The sequence below is a fragment of the Halichoerus grypus genome, chromosome 12 (genome assembly GCF_964656455.1).
Source record: "Halichoerus grypus chromosome 12, mHalGry1.hap1.1, whole genome shotgun sequence".
NCBI lineage: Eukaryota > Metazoa > Chordata > Mammalia > Carnivora > Phocidae > Halichoerus > Halichoerus grypus.
The window spans coordinates 34,693,567-34,721,479 of record NC_135723.1 but is presented as its reverse complement, the minus strand read 5'-3'; the positions used below and the strand labels follow the sequence as shown (position 1 = coordinate 34,721,479).

At 36.7% G+C, this 27,913-nt stretch overlaps 1 protein-coding gene across 3 annotated transcripts; it reads right to left on the bottom strand.

Annotated features, from left to right (window-relative positions):
- Nucleotides 1–41: 41 nt before the first annotated feature.
- GTPBP10 (GTP binding protein 10) lies at nt 42–27,710 on the bottom strand. Of its 3 annotated transcripts, XM_036116497.2 has the most exons (11): nt 27,565–27,698; nt 27,066–27,196; nt 24,128–24,321; nt 15,658–15,749; nt 14,769–14,913; nt 10,113–10,186; nt 8,617–8,669; nt 6,270–6,377; nt 5,630–5,707; nt 2,339–2,462; nt 42–329 (listed from the first exon to the last, which is right to left on the bottom strand). In XM_036116497.2, exons 3-11 carry the CDS (start codon nt 24,265–24,267, stop codon nt 79–81), a joined length of 1,065 nt encoding a protein of 354 aa, XP_035972390.1. In that variant the 5' UTR covers nt 24,268–24,321; nt 27,066–27,196; nt 27,565–27,698; the 3' UTR covers nt 42–78. The 3 variants fall into 3 exon arrangements, with proteins under 3 accessions (XP_035972390.1, XP_035972387.1, XP_035972391.1); XM_036116494.2 differs by lacking the exon at nt 27,066–27,196 and having other exon boundaries at nt 27,565–27,710; XM_036116498.2 differs by lacking the exons at nt 14,769–14,913; nt 15,658–15,749; nt 27,066–27,196 and having other exon boundaries at nt 27,565–27,710.
- Nucleotides 27,711–27,913: the final 203 nt, after the last annotated feature.

The following is a 27,913-nucleotide window of genomic DNA, read 5'->3' as shown; positions in this document are numbered from 1 at the left end:
TCTAAAAAATACATGTCCGTGGAAAAACTTTCAAATGAATATAATTTCGGTATCATTTTTAATAGGTTTAAATTACATCTATCTGGGGCTAGTAACAGAATTCTTTGGTGGTGGCTCACTATAAAATATTGTATTGGAAATCTGCAAATTAAGCAACTGTTTCTTATGATATGCATCATCTTCCATATTGGCATGTTCATCCAGAGATTTTCTTATATGGTTCTTTAATTCATCAATTCCTTCTCCTGTAATTGCAGAGATGGGGATGATATGTTGGAACTCCATGGTCCTCTCTGGAATCATGTTTTTTTCAAATAAATGCAGAAAATCTGAAACAAGGAACACAAAACTAAGCTGATTTTCATTGTCTTTGAAATTAAAACTATGTTAGAGGTCTGATTTATGAATCAAGGTACCAAAAACTTATTTTTAATCCTTTTTTCCTTCCCTCATTAATAAGCTCTCAGAAACTTGTTTTTACAAATGACAGTGGTAAGATTCTTAGCACATGATAGGTGCTTAGCAAATATTTGTTGGATGAATGTATTTTAAACCAAATTAAGTATGAATAAAAGATAATCATATATGATTTACTTACAGAAGCAATAAATTTGTTTTTTTTGGAGGAGTTCAATGAAATCAGGCAACACAGATTTTCATCATTCATGACTGGGATATAGTAGCTTTCCCCAGTACACAGGTGTACATGCTGCCCTTTAGCTGCCCTAAACTACAGGATTATTATCACTGGTGTTAGGAGCCATACTAAAATTGAAAAGGTTTGGCGACAGTTCAAGGGGAGATCATTTCAGATGAGTCCAATCTATCACCCCACAGGGGCTGACAGCTATTATATTAATTTTTCCTCTTCCCTGCCCTCAAGACAATGGGAAGGGAGATGGCACACTGATGGGATGGGTTAACATGGATATGAGCTGGAAAGGCTGGACTGAGAGAGACCGTACAAGTCAACACGGAGCTTCAGTTCTGAGATTCATATGTCTGCAAGTAAGTCCAAAGAAGCTAACTCAGGAATTATCACTGAGGGCACTATATTTTGTTTTATGACAGTCCAAGATAGGCACAAACAAGAGAGTTACCCTCCCTTCTGATACCTCCTCTGAAAACTCCCTTTTCTGCAAGACCAACCAGCAATGACCTCATAAAGCAAGTGACATTAAAGAATAAAGAGTACTCAGTAGTTCCAGAAGTATTTATATCCTGAAAGTAATTTATTAACTCAAGGACAGCTCCAATACATAAATTACGCAGGGGAAAGATTTTTTCGAGGGAGAAAGGATCTTCTGGTGATGTGTGCTAGTCCTAGTACACTATAATTTATTTCCCCCCTTTCTATCAGAAGGATAAAAACAGAGAAGTTAGTACTATTTAAAAACATACTGGCCACCTTCCATCCACCCGACTTTTCCTCATCTGTGAAGAGGTCCTCTACTAGACTCAGAAAAATGAAAGCATCATTACTGTAGGATAGGAAGTGTTCTACAAAGGTAAATACTCAAAACTGTGGAGAGTCCCTTTAAGTTCCTTTACACAAAGTGGTCCATTTAGGAACAAATTTCAAACAAATAAATCCTTTTGCAATAACAGCATCTATTTTTCTATGTCACACACACGTAGGTACTCAAGTTCTTTTTAGAAGATTAGCACTCTTCACAGTACTTTGCTGGCATTGCAAAGATACATACCTCTTTAGAACTATTTGCTCTGGTTTTAAATTTATGGTGTATTAGGGGAATGAAGGTCTAGAACTTGTGAGGTATGTTTTTTTTTTTTTTTAAAGATTTTATTTATTTATTTGAGAGAGAGAGAATGAGAGAGAGAAAGCACATGAGAGGGGGGAGGGTCAGAGGGAGAAGCAGACTCCCTGACAAGCAGGGAGCCTGATGCGGGACTCGATCCAGGGACTCCAAGATCATGACCTGAGCCGAAGGCAGTCGCTTAACCAACTGAGCCACCCAGGCGCCCCACTTGTGAGGTATGTTAAAGTAAAAGAATTTACAGGTAGATGTTGACTTTCTCCTTTTGTGATCCAAATCCCATTAACTCTTTAAGGGCCCAGTTTAAATTTTACTTCTTCATGAAGCCTGACTTTTCCTTTTGTCTCTTCTAACTTACTGCCCATATCACAATTCTGAAACTTGATAAGTATTATGTTACAATGTTATTGAAAGTTTCATATTAATGTGTTCTTTCTTCAAACATAAGTTTTTTAAGAGTAGCAACTGTCAGTTTTCTTTTCCATTGATTATACCACTTAGCACTCTCTGCACCCAATAGGTAATCATTAAATTGGCATTAAATGAACAAATGGGTTTACCTTTAGGATTCTGGAGTTGATTCATCAGTACACGGAATTTATCCTGAGCACCTGGCAAGTCCATTTTATTAACTGCCAGGAGTGCAGGTTTTGTCTGAAGTTCCTCTTTGTACAACTCCAATTCCTTCAAATCAAAAAAGAAAAACCACGTAATTTTATTAAAGAATCTATATAGATTATCTATTTAGTAATATCTTTCTTTACTTTGTAGGCCTAGGTAATCTAGAGCGCACTCACATTTCTGAAATGCAATAAACCTCAACAACCACAAAATTAAGTGACAAAGAAAATTCATAAAATGCTCACTGGTTAGGTCACATGTTAATATATTTTAACTCAAATGACATCCTAGAGACATTGTGATCTGTGCATAGGGCCAAATACAGATATCTAGACTTCTATTAAGCACATTGATATAATTCAGAAGTAAATAATGACAATCTAATGCTATACTTATATTATTCTTGGAAAAAGTAAGTGTGCTTAGGAGTCAATCTTCATGACCATGGATTAGGCAATGGTTTCTTAGCTATGACACCAATGAACAAGCAAAAGAAAAAACAGACAAGGGCGCCTGGGTGGCTCAGTTGGTTAAGCGACTGCCTTCGGCTCAGGTCATGATCCTGGAGTCCCCGGATCGAGTCCCGCATCGGGCTCCCTGCTCAGCAGGGAGTCTGCTTCTCCCTCTGACCCTCCCCCCTCTCATGCTCTCTCTCTCTCTCATTCTCTCTCTCAAATAAATAAATAAAATCTTTAAAAAGAAAAAAAGAAAAAACAGACAAACGTAACTTCATTAAAATGTAAAATTTTGTGCTTCAAAAAGTATCATAAAGAAAGTGAAGACAAGGGCACCTGGGTGGCTCAGTCGGTTAAGTGTCTGCCTTTGGCTCAGGTCATCATCTCAGGTTCCTGGGATGGAGCCCCCTGTCAGGCTGCCAGCTCCCTGCTCAGCGGGGAGTCTGCTTCTCCCTCTCCCTCTGCTCCTCCCCCCTGCTCATGCACTCATTCTCTCTCTCTGAAATAAATTAAAAAATTCTTTTTTTTTAAAGGTTTTATTTATTTATTTGACACAGAGAGAGACAGCGAGAGAGGGAACACAAGCAGGGGGAGTGGGAGAGGGAGAAGCAGGCTTCCCACTGAGAAGAGAGCCCGATGCAGGACTCGATCCCAAGACTCTGGGATCATGACCTGAGCTGAAGGCAGACGTTTAATGACTAAGCCACCCAGGCACCCCAATAAATAAAATCTTTAAAAAAAAAAAAAAAGTGAAGACAAGTGAAACGGGAGAAATATTTACAAGTCATGTACCTGATAAGGGACTTGTATCCAAAATATACAGAACTCTTACAACTCAACAATAAAAAGACAAGCAATCCAATTTAAAAAATGGGCAAAGAATCTGAACAGACATTTCTCCAAAGACATACAAATGGCTGATAAGCACATGAAAGGATGCTCAACATCATTAGTCACTAAAGAAATGCAGGTCAAAACCATAATGAAATACCACCTCACCTACTAGGATAACTAAAAATAAAAAACACAGACAAAATAACAAGTTTTGGCATTCTTGTGGAAAAACTAGAACCCTCACATACATTGCTAGTGCAATTATAAAATGGTACAATGGTGCAACCACTCTGTAAAAGTCTGGCAGTTCCTCAAAATGTTAAACATTGACTGACCATATTATCTAGCAATTCTACTCCTAGGTATATATGCCAAAGAGAAATGAAAACATGTCCATACAAAAACCCATATTCAAATGCTCACAGGAGCATTATTCATAATAGATAAAAAGTGACAAGGATATAAGATATACAAAGTCCTGGAGGTAAGCAACATCATGTTGTGCTAGAGAGAAATCATGTGGCTGAGAATAGAAAGTAAGGCAGGAAGGGCAGAGATGAACTGCTAGGTAGGAGCCAACCCTTGCCAGACCTCAAAAACCATGTTCAGGGTAAGACTTTAACCTAACAACAGTGGGGGACCATTGAAGTGTTCTAAGTAGAGAACAAGCATCAGCTTGGTTCTTTCACAAAGATCACTCTAGTGGCCATAAAAAAAAAATGGACTGGAGAATGATATTATAATAGCATTGTGTGGTGACAGATGGTAGCTACACTTGTGGTGAGCATAGCATGATGATGTATAGAGCTGTTGAATCACTATGTTGTACACACCTGAAAATACTGTAACTGTGTGTGTCAACTAAATTTCAATTAAAAAAATGGACTGGAAAGAAGTGAGACTGGAAGCAAGGAGATGGCACAGGAATATTTAAAGCATTCTAGTGAGGGGACTGATGATTATAACAATGTGGATGAATTGCAGAGAGATTTAGGATATAGAACTGACAGGGCTTAATGCAGGTGGTGAGAAAGATAGAATTGAAACCAAACACCCTAGTTTACAAGACTAGTAAAGTTCAGTTGTATACATATTAAGTTTGAGAATGTAATGGGACATCCAATGAAAGATACCTATTAGGCAGCCAGTCTAAAGAAAGACCAAAAAGACGTAGGTATCAGAAACAGATTTGGCAGTTATCAGCATATTAACTGTAACTGAATGCTACCTAAAGAATAAACAGGAAAGAGCATAAAAAAATAGACTGAGCGGGGGTGCCTGGGTGGCTCAGCTGTTAAGCGTCGGCTTTTGGCTCAGGTCATGATCTCAGGGTCCTCGGATCGAGGCCCACATCGGGCTCCCTGCTCAGTGGGAAGCCTGCTTCTTTCTCTCCCACTCCCCCTGCTTGTGTTCCCTCTCTTGCTGTGTCTCTGTCAAATAAATAAATAAAATCTTAAAAAAAAAAAAAAAATAGCCTGAGAGGCACCTGAGTGACTCACTTGGTTAAACGTCTGCTTTTGGCTCAGGTCATGATCCCGGAGTCCCGGGATCAAGCCCCACATGGGGCTCCCTACTTATCGGAGAGCCTGCTTCTCCCTCTGCCCCTCACCCCACTCGTGCTCTCTCTCCCTCTCAAATAAATAAAACCTTAAAAAAAAGAAAGATTGAGAAATAGTCTAAAAAGTAGGAATAAAAGTTCAAGCAAGATAAAGTCTGAGATGTAATACGGATTTAGAATAGAGGAGGATTTCATTGGATGTAATAGGTTGAAGAGTGGGTTAATATAGAACTGGAGGAAACAAGTTTAGATGATTCTTTGACATCAAAGCTTCAAAAAGCAGAGGTGGGATATGTATTTATTCTAATTATCTGTTATTTAATACAGGTCTATATGCCTACATATTAGACCAAATGCAGAACACAGTAAAACAGAAAACCTACTTTTGTAAGCAGTATTATGGTTTCAAAGGCAGTTCTGTATTGAGTTTGGGAAGAAAGCTGAAATCCAGAAATATCGACCTAAAAAAAATATGGAAAGAGACAGTTTTTAACATAAAAACAATAATTATTTCAATGTTTTGAAATGTTTTACTTTCTCAAGCCAAAAATAATTTCTCAATCTATACACTATTGGTAATGCAGTAATTCAAAATAAGTAAGAGAAACTGTGGTGTCAAGACAGCCATAATTATTCTGATAAAATTACAATCATTAATGAATTGAGAAACTAGTATAGATAAAACAATCTGTATGTACTATACAGACAATCTCATATATAGCTCTAGCACCACTAGTGAAGTAGGAAAGAGATACTATATAACATAGCAGTATGTTGACAATCTTAAGGAGTTAAACCTTGACAAGTATGGCCAAATTTACATCTGATACAGTAATGCCATTTCCACTGTATTATAAATGAAGATTACTTACTGTATTTTGACCCCCATTTAAACACTTAGTGGAGTAACATATGATAACTACCTTATCTTTAAATCTTATTATTATAAAAAATTTCTAGGAAAACTAAACACATTGATTCTCACATTCATTTGAACATTACATTGGTACACATATGACTTACAACAAACAGTAGTTGTCTAGTTCTTTCTATATGCTTGAGGAATTTGTGGCCCATTCCTTTGTTCATATGTGCTCCTTCTATTAAACCAGGAAGATCAGCTACTGATATCTAATACAAAGTTAAATGGTTTGAAAAAAAGAAAACAATTACATCCTAAAATTTTCATATTTCAAATACAGTTACTAATTTGTGATTATCACTGCATCTTTATAAAGCCAAGGTATTAAGAATCAAAATCGGGGTGCCTGGGTGGCTCAGTCGTTAAGCGTCTGCCTTTGGCTCAGGTCATGATCTCAGGGTCCTGGGATCGAGCCCCACATCAGGCTCCCTGCTCAGCGGGAGGCCTGCTTCTCCCTCTCCCACTCCCCCTGCTTGTGTTCCCTCTCTCGCTGTCTCTTTCTCTGTCAAATAAATAAATAAAAATCTTTAAAAAAAAAAAATCAAAACGCTTTGTTATCAGAAATTAGAGTCCCATTTTTACTTACTAATCTAACAGTTTAAGAATTCTAGGGATTAGTTGAACATTTATTAATCACATAAATTCTCTTTAGAATTCCATCAATTATATTGTTCAATATGAACCTGTCATAGAATTTCAACTTTATGAATTCTTAAAAGTATAGGATATTAATTCCACAGACATTGACTTAGTATAGCTCCGTAGTTTCAAGTTTTAAATTCCATATGTAATCGATTATGTGGCATAATTATTCCTTTTCTGTTTATGTTCTACCAGGAGGACTACTGACCATTTTTGAAAGTAAAGGATATAAGGTTCTTATAACTCCTTTTTGAAATTATAAGTTATTAACCATTAGTCTACATTTGTGGTTTTCAAACCTCACTGCACATTATAAACACCCAAGGATCTTTTATAAAGTAGAGATACCCAGGCCCTACCCCAAGGAATTTGGTTTCAAATCTCCGGGCCCCAGGCTTCATTTATCATTGTTGTTCTGAAGCCACCCAGTTAATTCTGATGTGCAGTAAGGGGTGAGAAGCACTGCTCTTCATATACTGCCCCTGTGGATAGGATTTCAGAATTTTAAAGGAAATTGTGGCTATGTGACAAAGCAGTCACACAGAAAAATACAACAGAGGTCTCATGTCCTGAAAATATTTTTTTTCATCATGTCCTGAAATTTTGTTTGCAGGTTCTCCACTGAGAATTTTGCTATTGAGAATTAAGTTTCCCTTAAAATATACAACGTTCTCTTTTCCTCTAAATATTGTTCTCCATATTCATACTATCCTGTATTTATAATTTTACTTATTATTCTATATAACTGCTGAAGTTTTTTTAAGTTTTTTACTGTTATATAACTATTATATAGTTATATATAATATAGGTGTTGTCCATTCTATGGGCTTTGACAAATGTATATCATCATGTACCCACCATTATCGTATCATACAGAATGGTTTCACTGCCCTAAAAAATCCTCTGTACTCTTCTATTCATCCTTTTTTTCCCCTTAATCCTTGGCAACCACTGATCGTTTTGCCTTTTCCCAGAATGTCACATAGTTAGAACCATACTGTATGTAGCCTTTTCAGACTGGCTTCTTTCAGTTAGTAATACATATTTGAGGTTCTTCCATGTCTTTTCATGCCTTCACAGCTCAATTCTTTTTAGTGTTAGATAATATTCCATTATTACCATAGTTTATTTATCCATTCACTTACTGAAGGACATCTTGGTGGCTTCCAAACTTTGGCACTTATGAACAAGGCTGCTACAAACATCCATGTGCAGGTTTTTGTGTGTATGTACGTTTTTAATTCATTTGGGTAAGTACCAAGGAGCATAAGTGCTTATCATACATTACACATTTTAAAAATTTTGTTACTTTCCTTTGTTATTTGTTTTTACTCTAATTATTCAAAAGATCTATAGTTATTCCTTATCAAGAAAAAATAAATTTTAATAACTAGACCAGAATCCCCTTCAATTAAAAACTTTTTTTAGGAAAGAAAGTTGGAATAAAATCAATTCCATGAACTTTAGAAAATGTTTTTAGGAAACAAAAATCAATAATCAAATATGGCAGTAAAATATGGACTTGCAATGAGAACAAACAGAGATCAAAGAGATAAAGAAGATTCTATGCTATAATGATAAACCGGACCTAAACTTTGGAAGGACAAAAAGTTATATTTTTATACAATACTTTACTATGATCGTGCTTAGCAGAATTGATTCGATCATGGTCTCATTTACCAAAAACAAAATTCTGGTACTTTTTCCCCCCCTAACACCACAGAAACAATCAAATATTACAAAGTCCAAGTACCAAAAGCAAGTACTTTCACTTCTAACCAAGTGTCTTATTTTAAAAATACTCACCTGTTTGAAATCATTATACATAATCTTTCCAAGTTGAGGCTTTAATGTTGTAACTAAAAGAAAATAACAAATTAAGGCTAGAAAAAGGCTGGTACTCTCAAAACTGTCTTAGCATTATGTATAAAATAAATAATACTTCTTTTTTATAAACAATTTAATTCAGATTATGTTCTCATTTGTTGGAATGGAAAATACAATTATAATCTGCATAGGCATAGATCTAATCTAATTAGTGGGCTTCAAAATTCTTTGCTTGTACTTTAAGGAGCGTGATAAAGGTGATGGTGGGTAGAACAGAATTTAGGTTTCTATCATTGGGTCTGTGGGTGAAATTTGTTTAGTCCTTTCTCATTCATTTATCCTCAAGCCTCATCAATTCTGCACTAGCCACCTTCCTATTCCTATGACTGAACTTTTCTTCCTCTTTCCTTCTCAAGAGTCCCTGTATTATAACAATAAATATTGGGCATGTAATTTATAGCAATTAGCCCCAAATTAACTCTATTTCATCAGAGTTTTAGAATGGCTTAATTGTATTTTCCAGGTTAATGGATGCTTCTGTTTCTTTTTGTTTAATGAGGGCAGAGATTCTATCACATTTATTCATTACGTGGCCTAAGCATATTTCATCTAGCTACCGTAACAGCCTAACTATTCTTTCCAGACCCATTTATATCCCACACCAATCAATTTTCTATATTATATGCAGAGAGATCTTTTTGAAAAGCAAATCTAATCATTTTATCCTTTGATTAAAAGGCTATCAGCTGCTCTTTAGACATAAAGAACAAATAAAGCCTACCTGGTCTATATGATATGGTCTCTACTTACATCTCCCACCTCATCAATTCCCTCTTTCCCTTACTACATGCTCTCTAGACACACAGATCTCCCTGCCACCACAGAGCCTTTGTGTACCATGCTATTTCCTCTGACAGAAGCACCTTTCACATCCACTGTCTGTCACTGATGAACGCATGTATTCTTCACACCTCAGCCCTGGCATCACACTTTCCCAAAGAAATTTAAAGCAGCTACCTACTCTTCCATAGAATCATAATATATTCCCCCACAGTCAGGTGTGATATATGTGCCTTTCCCTACTAGTCTGTAAGCTCAGTAAGAGTCCAAACAGTATCTGTTTCTGCTTACCAGTCTTTGTAACTCCAGAACCCACTGTAGTTCACAGAAACAAATACTTGTTAAATGAAAGAACAGTGCTTGATAAAGGGTAGGTGCTCATAAAATCACAACTAAATCAAATAAATGAATATGCAAAGGAGAAACAAATGCAAAAAAGCAAGTGTCTAAAAAGTACTAGGAACTTTGCTGAGGGCTAAAGAGATTTCAAGGATTAATGGGAAATGCATGTATTCTAGCGGCCAAGAGTTTTCCAACTAAGGCCCTCAGAGTTGTCACTTTATTCATACTCAAAGAAAGATTAGTCTTTAAAAATTTACCACCACACATTAAAACACACAACAAATGATACTTACATGCATAATCTGCAATTGCAGGTTTTGCATGAGAAACCTGACCTAGCAAAGAGGATTTTCCAGCATTTGGGAATCTGAAATGAAAAAAATAATATATTAAAACAAATATTAGTATTATTAATAATACTTGCTTATCTCTGAATTTCTAACATTTCAGGAAGTAGATTTCTTGAATATTTCCGGGAATAAAAGTAGAATATAAATTAAAAATAATCCTGAAAAACTTGAATGAAATATACATATGAAAAAAGTAAAGAGATATTCATGCTGGGCACTAGAGATGCTTTAGTATTGGGAGTAAATAATTCAATTATCTTTAAAAAGCCTGCAAATCATAGAAAAACAAAAAGAAACTAATAAAAATACCAACAATCCACTAATTCTAGCCAAACAAGGACAAAATATTGCTTATATTGCTTTGTAGATTTTTCTTTAATATGTTTTATATGGACATTTCCAAATACATACAAAAGTAGAGAGAAGTACTGAATCTCATTTAGCAATCACCTAGCTTCAACAAATAACACATTCCCAATACTTTTTTTGAAGTTGGTTTGTACAGGGACTCACCTAAGGTCCATGTATTACAACTGATTGATGTATCCCTTAAATTTCTCTTGGTAAAGGTCTCCCCCCATTTTGTTTCCTCTTTGCAATTTTATTTTATTTATATTTTTAAAAAGATTTATTTATTTGAGAAAGAGAATGTGTGCGCACTGCAAGCACAAGCAGGGGAAGGGGCACGGGGAGAGAGAGAATCCTCAAGCAGACTCCCCGCTGAGTGTGGAGCCCCACATGGGGCTTGATCCCAGGACCCTAAGACCATAACCATAGTGGAAATCAAGAGTTGGCCACTTAACTGACTGAGCCACCCAGGCGCCCCTGCAATTTTATTTTGAAGGAAACTGGGTCATTTGTCCTGTAGCGTTTCTTTCCCATAGCCTGGATTTTTTTTTTTGCTGACATCCCCATGATGTCCTTTAGCATGCTCCTTTGCCCCAGTTTTTCTATAAATTGTTAGTTTGAGATAAAGCCTTGATCAGGTTCAGTTTGATTTTTTTTTTCTGGAAGATTACTTCATAGTTGGTTGGCCTGCTTTTTAAACTGAGTAATATAAGGTGAACGCCTTTCAAGGGCACACTGTAACTTACTTAATTTCCTATTGTTAGGCATTTAGGTTATCTCCAATTTTTTACTATTATAAAGAACATTGCAAAAAAACTGTATGCAGCTAGAAGGACATATACCAACATTAACAGTCACCCCGAAGTGGTAGAATTAATAGATAACTACTTTTTTCTTTCAGAAAATTTTCTTTTAGCATTTATTGTGTAACTTTTAAAACTTTAAACACTACAGCTATTATCCTTGAACTTTCATTTTAAAGATTTTACTTATTTGAGAGAGAGAGAGAATGAGCACACGAGCGGTGGGGCGTGGGGGAGGGCAGAGGGAGAGGGAGAAGCAAACTCCCTGCTGAGCAGGGAGCCCAATCCAGGGCTCAATCCCAGGACCCTGAGACCATGACCTGAGCCAAACCGACTGAGTCACCCACACGCCCTTATCCTTGAACTTTTACATACACTTTTAATCTCTTTTTTGAGATACATTTTTTATCTCTTTTTTGAGATACATTTTATTTATTTGACAGAGAGAGACACAGCGAGAGAGGGAACACAAGCAGGGGCAGAGGGAGAGGGAGAAGCAGGCTTCCTGCGAAGCAGGGAGCCCGATGTGGGGCTCGATCCCAGGACCCTGGGATCATGACCTGAGCCGAAGACAGACGCTTAATGACTGAGCCACCCAGGCGCCCCTTAAGATATATTTCTTGATAAGAAAATACTGAATTACAATATAATTAAAATGTATATTGTTTTAAAGGCTTTGATTTTATTGCTAAATTTGCCTTAGGAAAGGCCCACCATATATGAAAGAAAGTACTAGGAATGAGAGTCACTTAAGAGATGATTTCCTCGGGGCGCCTGGGTGGCTCAGTCGGTTGAGCGTCTACCTTCGGCTCAGGTCATGATCCCGGGGTCCTGGGATCGAGCCCCGCATCGGGCTCCCTGCTCGGCCAGGAGCCTGCTTCTCCCTCTCCCTCTGCCCCCACCCCCCAATTGTGATCTCTCTCTCTCTCTGTGTCAAATAAATAAGTAGAATCTTAAAAAAAAAAAAAAAAAAAAAAGAGATGATTTCCTCAATTCCATTCAAATACTTTCATTAAATTTATCCAAATAATATTTATTAATCATTAACTTGTACCAGGCAATATACTAGGCATCAGAAATACCGCAATCAATGAGAGAAATGTGATCCCTGCCTTCACAGCTTTCATTCAAACTGGAGAAAGCTCTTCTTACAAAACATGCCAAACTTTCACTTGGACTGATGGTATAATATTTTGGAAATATTAATCTGAAATTCTATAAAAATTTATAACCTCTTAGTAGAGCTCTTTTAACATTCAAAATAAATCTAATTAAAATATCTCATTAAATATATCTTCCTAGAATGAATTTTAAGTAAAATTAGGTGAGATATTTTAATGACTCATTTTCCTGTGGAAATACAGTATTGTCTTATATCTTATTATACCCAGGCCCCTGTAACTTTCTGAAATGCAAATTGCAATAATTTTTATTCATGATTATCCCTAACTAGACTTGCTTACTTCTTTCCATTATCCTCATATTTTCATAACAGTATTAAATGCAGAAAAATGCCAGCAACTATTTCCAAAGAGATCAAAATATGAGAAAAAAAAGGATGTTAATGGTTGAAGAAATGATAATTGAGATTTTTCCTGAAAAGTACTTAATAAAAATTTTAGAGGCTGAAATCCAACCTATGCAAAGATCAGATCTGACAACAGCAGTACAAATATCTTTCTTTCTTCCCACCTTTCTTCTAAATTTCAGTTCATTCCTGAAACCAGCAAACAGGTATCTGTTTATGCTGGTATGCACAGTAGTAACTTTTTAAGAACAGTTGCCTAATTTAAAAGCACTAAAATACATACGTTAAGCATTGTACTTAAGAAACTTGATGCTTAAAAAAAAAAAAGTGATGCTTTAATTATTGACTGTAATATCAAATCCACTTCTAAAAAGCTTAGTATTTCATTATATGTACTCTCCAATAAGTTGGCAATGTAATGATGACAGCAGCTACCATTCATTCATTAAGCATCATAAATCCAAGGCATGTATTGTGCTGTAAATGTGTTATCTTACTCACAACAACATTTTAACAACATCTCCAGCCACTATTAAAAATGAGAAAACAAAGGCTTAGAGACGTTCCAAAATTTATCCAATATTTTCCAGGTGGTCTCCAGAGGATATGAGATTCTAACCCAAAAAGTCTCTCACTTGAGTCCCCCATCCTCACCCGATGTTTACTACTCAGCCTTGTGAGGCTCTTCTTAGTCTGCAGAGGTGTCTCTATGGAACTTGAAACACATTTTTGTAACAAATGAGACTGTGAATGGCGAGATTCTCAGTCTTGTCCACAAAATCTTACTAAGCCCACAACGTTGTGAAAAATATACATTATTACAGAAACTATGCCTGATAATATTGTTTTATGGAAAAGACTAAATGCAAATGACAAGCTTGAACCCCAGGATCACATCTTTCCCTGTTATGTCAGCAGGAATGGGGCCTTTATGAATTCTAAGCCACTGATGTTAAGACCTAGTAGCTAGACAGGCATGGCAAGAGGTGAGGGATTCAGACTGATGACTCTAGTAAAGAAGCAGTGAGATGGCTGGAATGGTAGATAAAGAGAGTTAGAAGCTATATAAGGCGAGGAATGGAACTGGAAGTTTGAAGTAGAGCCAGCTATAAGGCAGTGTTTCCTACCTTTTTCTTAGGTGTTTCATGTGACTACTGTGTAATGCTGAAGGGGGGCCAGGCAGAGAGGGAGAGAAGAAATGCAAAGTTGAAGTCTTCCCTTCCTTTACCTACTTTCTATCTTGCTAGCTGTCCCCCTCAGTCAGGTGCCAGTACTGCAAACCCTACAGCTAAACAACATTGTCTGAGAAAACAATGGAAGCCTGTGAAAGAGGACAACACTGGGGGGGTCTGCAGTACTGAGAATGGACAGAGCCTAAGTAAAGCATGAAGGACAGGAAAACATCATATCGAGATCCAACTTGGTGCTCAATAGTGTCTAAGTCTGATGGTTGAGACTGTCTGTATTGGCCATTAGCCACCTGATCAACAATTTAGTGATACCTCTATTAAGGCTTATAAGAATAAGAATATCTAAATCATTTTTTCTCTTTTTATTTCCTCCTATACACTTCATAAAATGTGGTTTGGAATTTTAATTTTATTCCTTAGTATCTGGTAACTTTCTTTCACCTTCTTATACTACTGCATTTGATTGATTTTTCTTTCTTGATTCATTCCCTACCATTCCCACTAGCCTACTCAATTGCTATGATCTTCCTTTCTTTTTACAAATAAATATTAATTGTGAAACTCTATGTTTACAATATTAAAATAACTATATTTAGCAGCATCCTCAAAGTATACAAAAAACACACAAATTCCATAAATAACACTGGTCCCAAATTACCATTTATATTTATCTCCTACTCATGAACTCTCTCTCTGAAATTGTAAAAATAAAAATACAAATGATACTTACCCCACTAGGCCTATATCAGCTATAAGTTTTAGATCAAGGTGAATGACTCGTTTCTGGCCTTTCAGTGGTAAGAAATTAGTGAGTAATTTACCGCCAAGACCTCCTTCAGCTACCAAAATTCTGTCTTTCTCTTTATTGAGCTCTCCTTAAAAAGACAGAGAAAGATACTTAGAACAAAGATTACTAAGTGAGGTTAATCACTAACGACATTTTTCGTTCAGAAACAGATGCCAAAAAATTCCAATTTATAAATCTCAAGAACTGTATCTTTACAATAATCTTAAATCTAGCAGTTAATTTTGAACGTTTTTAAAAAAGATTTATTTATTATTTGAGAGAGAGAGAGCGCCTGAGTGAGCACCTGCACACTGGGGGGTGAGGGGGAGGGCCAGAGGGAGAGGGAGAATCTCAAGCAGACTCCCCGCTGAGTGAGGAGCCTCACACAGGGCTTGATCCCAGGACCCTGAGCTGAAGTCAAGAGTGAGACGCACAACCAGGTGCCCCTTAAACAACTTTTTTTTTTCCCCTTGAACAACTTTTATATAAAGTTTTCAAAATCTCCTATAAATTAGCAGTTAAAATAGTTTTTAAAAAATTTAAAGAGGAGCTATTCCCCACAGCTCCCAAACAATTTTAGAAAATATATACACTTTTCACAACCTTAGAATCTACAATACAGGGGCGCCTGGGTGGCTCAGTCATTAAGTGTCTGCCTTCGGCTCAGGTGATGGTCCCAGGGTCCTGGGATCGAGCCCCACATCCGGCTCCCTGCTCTGCAGGAAGCCTGCTTCTCCGTCTCCCACTCCTCCTGCTTGTGTTCCTTCTTTCGTTGTCTCTGTCAAATAAATAAATAAAATCTTAAAAAAAAAAGAATCTACAATACACTTACCTATAATTTTACCATTTTCATCAGTTACTGAAATACCCACAGGTACAGGAATTTCACAGTCTTTTCCTTTAGACCCTTTCAGTGCACTAACTCTACAAAAAAATAAAGCTAAATTAAAATAGGGAAAACCCACTATATTGAATGGACTATACTCAAGCAAATATAATGGTTTACAAAGACTAGCAACCAACTTGTCTTGTTAATGCAGATGTTAAATGGCCAAATATCAGAGGAAAAGAAAATTATCGTTATTTATTTGCATTCTAGACTACCATATAAAAACAATAAAAATAAAATAAAAACAAGTAATAATAATAATAGGTAATGATTTAAGTTACCAAGCTAACTGCCAAGCCATTTTAACTCATAATGAACTAAAATATTATATGCCTAAAATAGAGAGATCATTGCTATAACACAAAGAAGCTAGAAAAAAAAATGGAAAATCCATTAAGTAACAAACATTTTAACAAATTGACCTCAAATAAGAGTACTTTAGTTATAAGAGACTCATCTAGCTACTCTCACACTGCTCATGATAGAATTAATTGGTACAAACTTTAACTAGCAATTCTACTTCTGGAAATTTATCCTAAAAAAAATAACTGAACAATCATGTAAAACACTATATATACAAGGATATATATTACATTGTGACTATAACAGTGAAAAAAGTCTATAATTACCTAAATAAATGAATGCCAAAAAAGTTATTTCCAATAGTATTTTAGTATGCAGCCATTCTGAACAATTCTCTGGCATGGAAAAAAAATGTTAACAGAAAAGAAAAGGCTGGAAAATATTGTGCTCTCATTTTTGTACCCCCCAATTTTATATACATCCACATAATTACAAGCTAACTGCTACAAGTCATTTTGCATAAACATATAGAAAAGACTTAGGAAAGTCAAGAAAAGATTAATAGTGGTTATATATGGGTGGAAGAATTACAGGTGATTTGACTTTTTTTCAAATTTTTTTATTTTATCTGATATTTTTACAATGAGCTTGAATAACCTTTATGTAGAGATAAAATGAAGAAAAATATACAAACAAAAAGATTATACAATTACACAATGATAACCACATTAAGGCTATTATATAATCATCTACCACTTATTCAGCCAATAATATGTACCAGGCACTATTAAAAGCTTTATTTATATTAGCTTAAGATTCAGGACAATCCTATGAAATAGGTACTGTTATTTTTTTTTTAAGTTTTTATTTTATTTTATTTTTTTAAAGATTTTATTTATTTATTTGACAGAGAGAGAGAGACAGAGAGAGAGGGAACACAAGCAGGGGGAGTGGGAAAGGGAGAAGCAGGCTTCCCGCTGAGCAGGGAGCCCGATGCGGGGCTCGATCCCAGGACCCTGAGATCATGACCCGAGCCAAAGGCAGTCGCTTAACCAACTGAGCCACCCAGGTGCCCCTTTATTTTATTTTTTTATTATTTTTTTGTAAAGATTTTATTTGACAGAGAGACACAGTGAGAGAGGGAACACAAGCAGGGGGAGTGGGAGAGGGAGAAGCAGGCTTTCTGCGGAGCAGGGAGCCCGATGCGGGGCTCGATCCCAGGACCCTGGGACCATGACCTGAGCCGAAGGCAGATGCTTAACGACTGAGCCACCCAGGCATCCCTATGTTTTTAAAGTTTTAAAATTCCAGTTAATTAACATACAGTATATTAGTTTCAGGTGTTCAGATTCAACACCTACATATAATGCCCGGTGCTCATCACAAGGGCACTCCTTAATCCTTATCAGCTATTTCACCCATCCCCCCGCCCACCTCCCCTCTAGTAACTGTCAGTTTGCTATTTCTTGGTGTGCCTCTCTCTTTTCCCCTATGCTCATTTATTTCTTAAATTCCACACATGAGTAAAACCATGTATTTGTCTTTCTCTGATGTATTTCACTTAGCATAATACTCTCTAGCTCCATCCACATCCTTGCAAATGGCAAGTTCTTATTCTTTTTTATGGCTGAATAATATTCCATTATATATGTATACCGTACCTTCTTTATCCATTCATCAGTTAATGGACATTTGGGCTCTTTCTGTAATTTGGATATTGTTGATAATGCTGCTATAAACATCGGGGTGCATGTATCCCTTCAAATTAGTATTTTTGTATTTTGGGGGTAAATACCCAGTAGTGTGATCACTGGATCATAGGGTACTTCTATTTTTAATTTTTTGAGGAACCTCCATATTGTTTTCCAGAGCGGCTGCATCAGTGTGCATTCCTACCAATAGTGTAAGAGGGCTCCCCTTTCTCTACATCCTCGCCAACACCAGTTGTTTCCTGTGTTGTTAATTTTAGCCATTCTGACTAGTATGAGGTGATATCTCATTGTGGTTATTATTAGTATTTCCCTGATGATGAGTGATATTGAGCATCTTTTCATATATCTGTTGGTCATCTGTATGTCTTCTTTGGAAAAGACATGTGTTCTGCCCATTTTTTAACTGCGTTGTTTTTTGGATGTTTAGTTTTTATTAAGTTCTTTATATTTTTTGGATACTAACCCTTTATCAGATATGTCATTTGCAAATATCTTCTCACTCCATAAGTTGCCTTTTAGTTTTGTGGGTTGTGTGCTTCACTGTGCTTTTTATTTTTATGAAGTCCCAATAGTTTATTTTTGCTTTTGTTTCCCTTGCCTTAGGAGACAATCTAGTAAGAAGTTGCTATGGTCAGTGTCAAAGAGGTTACTGCCTGTGTTCTTCTCTAGGATTTTAATGGTTTCCTGCCTCATATTTAGATCTCTAATCCATTTTGAATTTATTGTTGTGTATGGTGTAAGAAAGTGGTCCAGTTTCATTCTTTTTTCATGCTGCTGTCCCGTTTTCCTTACATAATTTGTTGAAGAAACTTTTTTTTCACTGGATACTCTTTCCTGCTTTTTCCAAGATGAATTCATCTATAGTTGTAGGTTCATTTCTGGATTTTCTATTCTGTTCCACTGAGCTATGTGTCTGTTTTTGTGCCAGGACCATACCGATCACTACAACTTTGTAATATAACTTGAAGTCCAGAATTGTGATGCCTCCAGCTTTGCTTTTCTTTTTTCAAGACTGCTTTGGCTATTTGGGGTCTTTGTGGTTCCAAACAAATTTTAGGATTATTTGTTCTAGCTCTATGAAAAATACTGTTAGTATGTTGATAGGGATTGCATTAAATATGTAGATTGCTTTGCATAATATAGACATTTTAACATTATTTGTTCTTCCAATCCATAAGCATGGAATGTTTTTCGATTTCTCTGTGTCATCTTCAATTTCTTTCATCACTATTTTATAGTTTTCAGAATACAGACCTTTTACCTCTTTGGTTAGGTTGATTCGTAACTATCTTATGGTTTTTGGTGCAACTGTAAATGGGACTGATTCCTTGATTTCTCTTTCTGCTGTTTCATTACTGGTATACAGAAATGCAGATTTCTGTACATTGATTTTGTATCATGCGACTTTACTGAATTCCTGTATCAGTTCTGGCAGTTTTTTGGTAGAGTCTTAGCAATCTTAGAGAAAATCTTACAGGTCTTCTACACAGAGTATCAGGTCATCTGCAAATAGTAAAGTTTGACTTCTCCCTTGCCAATTCGGATGCCTTTTATTTTTTTGTTGTCTGACTGCTGTGGCTAGGACTTCCAGTACTATATTCACTAACAGTGGTGAGAGTGGACATCCCTGTTTTGTTCCTGATTGTAGAGGAAAAGTTCTCAGATTTTCCCCATTAAGGACAGTATTGGCTGTGGGTTTTTTGTATCTGGCCTTTATGATGTTGAGGTATGCTCCCCCTCTATCCCTACTTTGTTGAGGGTTTTTATCATAAATGGATGTTGTACTTCATCAAATTGCTTTTTCTGCATCTTTTGAAAGGTTCATATGGTTCTTATCCTTTCATTTATTAATGTGGTATATCATGTTGATTTGCAAATATTGAGCCACCCTTGCAGCCCAGGAATAAATCCCACTTGGTCGTGGTGAAAGATTCTTTTAATGTCCTGTTGGATTTGATTTGCTAGTATTTTATTGAGAATTTGCATCCATGTTCATGAGGGATTTTTGGCTTATAGTTCTTTTTTAGTGCAGTCTTTGGTTTTGGTATCAGGATAATGTTGGCCTTATAGAATGAATTTGAAGGTTTTCCTTCCATTTCTATTTTTTGGAAAAGTTTGAGAAGAATAGGTATTAACTCTTCTTTAAATGTTTGGTAGAATTCACCTGAGAAGCCATCTGTCCCTGGACTTTCGTTTGTTGGAAGTTTTTTCATTACTGATTCAATTTCTCTGCTGGTTATCAACCTATTCAAGTTTTCTGTTTCTTCCTGTTTCAGTTTTGATAGTTTATATGTTTCTACGAATTTATCCATTTCTTCCAGGTTGTCCAATTTGTTGGCATATAGTTTTTCATAATATTCTCTTAGAATTATTTGTATTTCTGTGGTGTTGGTTGTTATTTCTCCTCTCTCATTTGTGATTTTATTTATTTGGGTCCTTTCTCTTTTCTTTTTCTTAAGTCTGGCTAGGGGTTTATCAATTTTATTAATTTTTTCAAGGAGAAATAGGTACTATTATTATCTCTACTTTATAGTTGAAGAAACAGACACTTTTATACAGATCTTGAACACTTTAAAGGTATTTACATGTTGAAGGCATGGCTTCTTCAGAGCAGGAGTTTTCAATTTTCAACTGCAACTCAGTAAGAAATGATACAGTCATTCATACATATGTATATATACATATATACATACATATACATGTACACACACAAATCATATATATGTATGACTTTAAAGTTTTGTGAAACCGTACTTACTACGTGATATGTGCTAATGTTTCCTATTCTACTTTTTATATGAAATCTAATAAATTGATTTTACAACCCTATGGCAATGTTTTTCAAAATGCAATCATAATCAGCATTTAAAATGAGATAGGTGATTGCTGTACAGCAATATGAATGTAGTACAATGCCACAGAACTGTACACATTAAAATGGTAAATTTCATGTTATGTATATTTTCCCAAAATAAAGGAAAACAACAATGTACAATATGCCACAGAACAGAAAACAGAGATAATACACATGTTTGGGTAAAAGTATAAAATGTTTCTCAGTATGGGTGGCACTAAAAATGGTTTGAAACTACCATATTAAAGAATTGAAAGACACAGTCTAAAAACACTACTTGAGAGTACTTAAAAGGGAGTCTAATAGTTGAGCTCTTTTTCCCATGATTAACTTCTTCATATCCCAAAAACTAAAGCACATGAACAAAAAGAAGAGAAGGGAGTTCAGATTTATACTCAATAGGGAACAATCTCTGTAGATGGAAGGAAGTGAGTTTCGTTTGAAAAACAGAAAATGAGGAGAGGTGGGAGTAGGTGCGAGGGGTGAGACTGTACTGAGAAAGCTCGGTTGTTTGAGGTAAGGACACAGCCTGGTTGGAAAGCATTCTTGAGGTAAAAGGGGAGATAAATGAGGCAATGTGTAGATACCAGTAATATAAAAAAACTCCCTTGTATTAAATATTAAACTCCAAATACATATTTCAAAAAGTTAAAATACCAATTTTCAAATCAATCATTTATGATTTTAACTAACTTATACAATGCTTTTGCACTGCAATTTACAAAGCAATACCTTAAAATCACAGCATGATATACCCTACCCCATTGTATGAGTTCATCTTTGAGTCTACTACATGTAAGATACTGTTTTGGTATCTTGTTTACACTTGATCCTCAAAAAGTGTGTGCTGAATTGAACAAAATAGACACTATCTCTGTTACCACTGCAAAATGAAAATAAATGATAGCTCAATTTCATCAATCCAAGAATCTCATCCTTTGGTCCTACTGCCAGAAACAAAATGTCATATAAGGTAACCTGCAAAACTCTTGTAGATTTCTGAATATTGATAAAAAACAACATTGAACAATTGATTATAAAAATAACATTGAACATTGCATGCCATAGCGGGCCATAAAAATGCATCTTAGATGTGACTGCAGGGAACATCAAAGACCTATGGCCCCAGCTGGTATGCTCTGAAATCTTAAAGAGATGATGCTTCCCACAGTCTACTTCCAGCCAATTACCTGGTACGGCAGAGTTACTATGGCAGCCCCTTTGTAGGAGACAAGGATTCCTCTGATGGGCAACTTCTGCTTAAGGAGTCACCATCAGCTTTGCCTAAACTTTCTCAGAACTGTACAATGGACTAAAACTTTGCCCTTCCCTCTCTCCTTCATAAGGCTTAGACTTGCACAGTGGTCCGACAACTTTCCCAACTTCCTTCAGGTCCCTCCCCAATTTGCCTTTATAGATGTTTTCCCCGGAAATCTCTTGTTCATCAAATCCTACTTTGGTACCTGCTTCTTGTAGGACCCAAATCGAGACATATGATGGCATAATTCATAAAACTATAAAATAGTTCATTCAAATTCTGGCATTCAGTAAGTTTATTCAACTTCTTGGCTTAATCAACCTGAACTCCACAAGATAAATAAGACTGTTACCTCCTCCTTTAAATTCTTCCCTAGCTCCCATGACATTAAGTCTCTCCTGACTCTCTATTTTAGATCACACTTTCTGTTTCTTTTCCTTAAATGTTGGTGAATAACAGAATTTGATCCTCAATCCTTTTCTCTTCTGTAATGCACTTACTCAAGTCCATGCTTATGATCAATAAATTTATCTCTAGACCTGACCATATTCCTGAATCACAGACCTGTATTTCAAGTGCTTGCTGACATCTCCAAGGGCCCTTCACAACTCCCTTTTTCTACATCTCAGATGCCACTTCCTACTGCAGTCCTTCTCAAAGAATGATACTATCATCTACCCACTCCTCAAGTCAAAACCAGGAAGTCATCCTTGATTTATCATTCTCTTTCAATAATCCATCAATCACGAAGTCTTATTTATTTTACTTCTTTAATATAGTTCTAATCCATCCATTTCTGTCAATCTAATTCATTACTGAACTAATGTTAACTGAGTATCTACTATGTACCAATCACTGTACTAGATATCTGGGAAGAAATGATGATCTAAACTGTTACGTTCCCTGTCCTCATGGACCTCAATGGTAGTCTGGCAAGAGAGCAGACATTGATCAAATACATGAGAAAATGGAAAATTATAACTGACGTCTTATGAATTAGAACTTAGACATGTGAGTTCATATTGGAATCCTGACCTAATCAAGGAGATCAGGAAAGACTTGAGCTTAAATCTAAAGGATTCATAGGAGGCAGCTGGATGAAGGGGAGGAAAAAGCATTACAGAAAAGATAACACAAACAAAAGCCCAGTGATAGAAGACAAATACCAGTATAAGATACTAAAAGAAAGCCAACATGGCTGTAATGCAGAACACACAGAACATAGAGGGAGATGAAACTAGAATGATGGGTATAGGCCAGACACTGTGAACTTCATCATTTCTGAAATATTGCAGTATTCTCCAAATTGATCTCCTGTCTCTAGTCTCAATCAACACCTCTAATTCATTCTTTAACCAATTAACCCTAGGGTGATTTTTCTAAGACATTAATTTATTAATGTCACTTGCCTATTTAAAATCCTTCAATGACTCCCCATCACTCTAAGATAATCTTCAAACTCTGTTACATAGCATATCAGGCTCTTCATGATCTGGACTATAATGTCTTTATTTTAAAATAAGCCACCCCATTTGTACCACAGTTATGCTAGAAATAAGTATTATTTCACCAAACAGTTTGTTCCCTCCTAATGCACTGCCTTTATAAATGTTGTACACTTGCCAACACACCTTTTCCTGCCTTGATTATCTGGCAAAGTTCTATTCCCCTTTCAAGACTTGGTTCAAGCACCACTTCCAAAATAGATAACTGAGTAAGATTTTTCTTCAATTTCTTTGTAACGAAAGAAAAAGTTCTTTTCCTATTTTGAGGGCGGCATAATATGTTCCATAAAAAATAACAAAAATTTACAAAAAATAAACGGAAGGTTTTGATGTCACAGAGAGAAGACCAAATAAGCCAAAGGAAAATACACAAGGGACTTATGAGTGAAACAGGCTCTAAATCTTAAGATCCTGGTAGAACTATCGGTGATGGTAGGGTGGGTAGAACAGCTGAGATTTGAAAAAGGTTTCCTAAAGATTGCTAAAAATTTAATTTTAGAAGAAAACAGTGAAGATTCAGACCATTTTTCTGAAGTGCAAAAGAATATAAACAGACACTGAGAGAAGAAAAGGATAAAAATGTTTAAAAACTCCAAAACATTCCTTAGTATCTACCTTTTATCTTTACTAGAGTCGAGACAATTATTGTAGACTTTTGCTCATTTACAAATATAGACTATACTTTCCTTCAAATTACCAGTTCGATTTTGATCTTCTAACTCTTTTTTTCCTCTGGGAGGGATTAATTTTCTAAAATCAAAGTCATTCAGTAAATACTTACCGACTATTTGCTCCTTCTCCAGCCACAAACCGTTTCTGAGGATATTTGTCTTTAAGTTGTTTCAAAGTCATTTTGTTATGGGCTACAACCCAGACGTCACCACCTTTTCCACCTTCTCCACCTAAGCGAGGGTAACCCATTCCACCACTTCCTCCTCTGGTGAAGAGTCTTAGGTTATCAATGAAGTTTCCATACTTAAAAAAGAGAAAGAGATCATTTGTATACCAAACATGCTTACCAAGTTAGAACACCTAATCCTCTGATCTCAGAGTCCTGGGATCGAGCCTCGCATCGGACTCCCTGCTCAGCGGGAAGCCTGCTTCTCCCTCTCCCACTCCCCCTGCTTGTGCTTCCTCTCTCACTGTGTCTCTCTCTGTCAAATAAATAAAATCTTAAAAAAAAAAAAAAGATCTTTTTCAATTGTCAATTGTTGTCCCACTTTCTGTCTCAAGGTTTCTGACACCGTCCCACTTTTTTTTTTTAAGATTTTATTTACTTACTTAATTTATTTAGAGAGTGCATGTGCGTGCAAGCACAGGGGAGGGGCAGAGGGAGAGGGAGAGAGAGAATCTCAAGCAGACTCCACGCTCAGCGGGGAGCCCAATGCAGGGCTTGATCTCATGACCCTGAGATCGTGAGCTGAGGCGAAATCAAGAGTTGGACACTTAACCGACTGAGCCACCCAGATGCCCCTGTCCTACTTTTCAATCTAGACTTTCTCTTCCAGGTGATATCAGACTATACCAGTTAACTTTCACCTAGGTAAGATATTATCTATGTCTAGTCTGTTGGACATCTCCATCAGGAAGTAAGCTTAATAGTCTAAAGCAACCAAGAGCAAGATCTGCATTTAATTTATATTTGAAACCTCTCAAATATGCAACTCTTTCTTAGATATTAGTTGAAAGGATAATAGTCACCTTAGATACATGATAACATGGCAAAATCAAACTTTTCCTCAGGTAAATTCTGTTCCCCCAATATTCTCTCAAATAATGGAACCACAGTTTATCTAGTCATTGAGTCTACACTGGGGAATCTCTGACTATACCTGCTTCTTTTCTCAAAGCTCTATTACCTATGTCTCCTTTCTGGTGCAAGTGCCTTAGTATTTTGACCATTACATTGGCTCCTAAAATGCTCTTGCAATGTCTAATCATTCCTTTGACTCAGCCTTTGTCCTGCCGCCTGAGATATTTTTCTGAAAACAAATCTGATCTCTACTTATATTTCTCCCTACTCAAAAACCATTCATGTTTTTTTGTTATGGCTGCTTATAAAATAAAGTCTAAAATTCTCAGTAGTAAAAGTTCTTAACTGGGGCGCCTGGGTGGCTCAGTTGTTAAGCGTCTGTCTTTGGCTCAGGTCAAGATCTCAGGGTCCTGGGATCGAGCCCAGCATCGGGCTCCCTGCTCGGCGGGAAGCCTGCTTCTCCCTCTCCCACTCCCCCTGCTTGTGTTCCCTCTCTAGCTGTCTCTCTCTCTGTCAAATAAATAAAATTTTAAAAAAACGTTAAAAAAAAAATTAACTTACTCTTCCAGTTTCATTTTCATTTGTCCAACCTCTACCTCTCCTTCCTCTTTGCTCTGTACTACATAATCTACTATCACATTTCCATGCCACTCTGCTCATGCTTTTCCTCCACTGTCATTTGCTCTTTTCTATCATAAGCCCACCCAAATCTCACATTTTCTGATGTCTCTCTTTATTCCTCTAGTCAACACTTAGCACTGACTTTGCTGGACTCTCTCAGCAATTAGATCATATCTTTATTATTATGCCTTTTGAAATCTTACACTGCATTTAGTATTTACTTGTTTTCCTCACTAAACTTCTGCAGGTAAAGATCCTATGTACTAACCTCTCAAACTATCAAAATTCCTTACAGAGTAATTTCTTAAATTCATGGTCTTTAGTCATTTAGCATAGGCTAAGTATCAAAAACATCTGGGAGCTTTTTCCAAAATATGTATAGTCCACTGACCATTCCACTATACTCTGGAGAAGGGGATAAGGATAGTTCTAACCAGCACATTTAGCAAAAGCTCCCTTGGTGATCCTGATGCAGTCTAGAGCTCAGATTGCAATGGATGGGAGCACAACAAAGATTCAAAATTCAGGTTTTGAGTATGCAAATACACCCATGACATAGAATGTTGTAAGGGAACAGGGTAGAAGGAACATATAAAAGATGAACTTGAGGGCTAGCCAGAGTATTTTTCTTGGAGGTGAAGAACTTATAATTTGATTCTGCCAGGCTAGATCAGAAATGCATCACATATAAGTGAATAGATTCCCCTTGTAAACAACATTTAGTGGAGGTGACTGTTCATGGCAGTAAGGCTACACAAGCAGCCTTTCAGAACTGAACCACAAAAAAAAAAAAAGAAGAAGCAATTTCTTTTTAGCTGAAGAATTAGTTACCTCATATACCCAAATACAACCTTTCACAAGTCTCTTTTCTACTGACTACCTATTTTCTGGAAAATTGAGGACTGGATGAAGTATGATTTAATTTGGGATGCCTGGCTGGCTCAGTCAGTAGAGCCTGCAACTCCTGATCTCAGGGTCCTGAGTTCAAGCCGCACATTGGGTGTAGAGCTTACTGAAAAAACAAAAAATTTCCAAACTCAAAAAAAAAAAAAGTATAATTTAATTCAGAAATATTACTAACCATGCATCTCTCTCCAGTAAAAGAAAGTTCCTGTTTTTAAAGTTCGTTCAATGTGTGACACATTTCTTACTACTCTAGATTCATCATATTCAGAGGTTTAGAAACCAAACTTAAAATGAGTCTCTGACTCTTGTCATTTTTAATGATGCCAGCAAGTTTCAAAACATTACTAGTAAGACTCTTTAAGATTTTTTCTTTAATTTTGAAGCAACTGTAAATTTTTACAGAAACGATGTCTAAAATGAGCACTGCATAAAAACTGACCTAAATTTCTTGCAAGAAGGCAAGCCAATTACATTATTTTCGTTTCCTGATGAAAAGTAGTTTTTAGAAAGCTCTTAAAAAGAATGCACTCCAGGAAAACATATATAGGAACTGGCTATGGATATTATTACCTAAAAGAAGAAAAACAGACTATTTGAGCCAAAAGAAAACGTCAACCTACACGCTATGTATACCACATTGCAAGTCTAAAAGGCAAGCAGGTTTCCCCAGCTCCCCATCCCACATGCACACAATTCCCCTGAAGAACCGAAAACCCTATGCCCCCAAACAACCATCCTAAACCGTACCAGGTAGATATACTCTTCTCACCCTTCATGGGCCAAGCCTGACTCCGGGAAGGGCTGAGACAACTATAGGAGAACCAAGTAGGAAAGAGGCCCCCAGAAAGAAAAAGGGGAGGAAAGGAGAACCACAGTTCTCAAGTGGGGCTACAGGCACCAAGCTCTGGGGAACAGGATGAGAAACACCAGTCACGGACCTTTCTGAACCACACGCAACTGCAATGCACCATCACTGCGATTTGTCAGGGCTCACTCCCGCAGAAGGTGTGCGCATCGAGGTAACGCGCAGAATTTTTACGTCACCACCGGCGGCCGGCACTTTTTCCATCGCACGCAGCTGCAGGGACGGCGCATGCGCTGTATGGCGAACTCCCGCGGAACGCGCAGGCGCAGGCGCAGGCGCAGGCGCTGAGCGGTGTGCCTTACTGGTAGGTGGGAGAAACTAACCTGTGTAGGGATAAAACAGCGAAAAACACCGAGAAAATGTTGAGGCGCGCTGAGGCACCGGATAATCGGATGCGCAGTGGATACCTGAGGAGTTAACAT